The 1,020-nt window shown below is 57.6% G+C and overlaps 1 protein-coding gene across 1 annotated transcript; it reads left to right on the top strand.

Moving 5' to 3' along the window:
* Positions 1 to 430: 430 nt before the first annotated feature.
* Positions 431 to 1,015, top strand: LOC131214859 (uncharacterized; the record flags this gene model as incomplete). Its single annotated transcript, XM_058209186.1, has 1 exon — positions 431 to 1,015. A coding segment is annotated over exon 1 (585 nt), but the record flags the coding sequence as incomplete, so codon positions are not given.
* Positions 1,016 to 1,020: the final 5 nt, after the last annotated feature.

The following is a 1,020-nucleotide window of genomic DNA, read 5'->3' as shown; positions in this document are numbered from 1 at the left end:
GGACCGAAAATAAGTGGAAACGCTGGGCGGGGTGGGCAGTTCTGTTGTAGAAGTTCCTGACGGTCGGACCGCTGATCCACTTGACACCCCTTTTAGCGGCGATGCCGGCGAAACCGTGATGCCAAGCGGAAGAATATTGATTTAAGGGTATGGTAAATAATTTACACTCCATTTGCTCCTGCCGGCCGAGAGATCGGAAGCAGGAAGGCCCCCCTCCCCCCAGAACAACCATTTCCTGTCCACCAATTTCCTGAACTCCTGAATCCACTCGAGCGGAGCTATCAAGCTCGCGCTCGGTATCGCGCACTAGATGGCGCTCCCTAACCAACCGAAATTTGAATTGTTTCGGGGCGCGCACGCGTCACTAGCCGTTAGCTACGCCGTAGTGCTATTATATCGACCAAACGGAAATCGTGTTCAACGCAAAACGATGCCTGCCAAGGTGCTGGCCGCGGACGATTGGTTCGAGGTGTCCCTCGTCAAGCAAACCACTTCAACGATCACCTTCCGGTGGACGTTCCGCAACCCGCTCGATGTGCCTTACGACCTGTTCAAGATCGAGAAGTGCTACAGCGTGAAGCGCGACCGATGGCAAACGGTGCACTGGAGCACGGCGGCCACCTTGACGGTGCGTAACCTGGAGCAGAACCTGTGCTACTCGTTCCGGGCCAGCGTCCTCCATCAGCCGACGGATGGGGCCTTTCAGTACGTCTACCAGTCGCCCATCTTCAAGGCCTGCACCTGCACCCTGCCGAACGTGTCCACGATGGGTATCTACAGGGCGGTGAAGAAGTGTCAACCAACTCTCGTCCGACGGTTGCTGTACGCGGCCCCCGAGCTCGTTAACGTCCCGGTACACGGTGAAACCTTCCTCTACCTGGCAGTCCGCAGTGGCAGTTTGGAGCTGGTAAATGCTCTGCTCGATTCCGGCGCGAACATCGATCTCGGCGTGCCGGACACGAACGTCACGCCACTGCACCTGGCAGTGTACGGGCGCAACCTGACGATCCTGCGACACCT

The sequence above is a fragment of the Anopheles bellator genome, unplaced genomic scaffold (genome assembly GCF_943735745.2).
Source record: "Anopheles bellator unplaced genomic scaffold, idAnoBellAS_SP24_06.2 scaffold03080_ctg1, whole genome shotgun sequence".
In the NCBI taxonomy this organism is placed as follows: Eukaryota; Metazoa; Arthropoda; class Insecta; order Diptera; family Culicidae; genus Anopheles; species Anopheles bellator.
The sequence above is the reverse complement of the archived record's forward strand: the minus strand, read 5'-3'. Positions and strand labels throughout refer to the sequence as shown.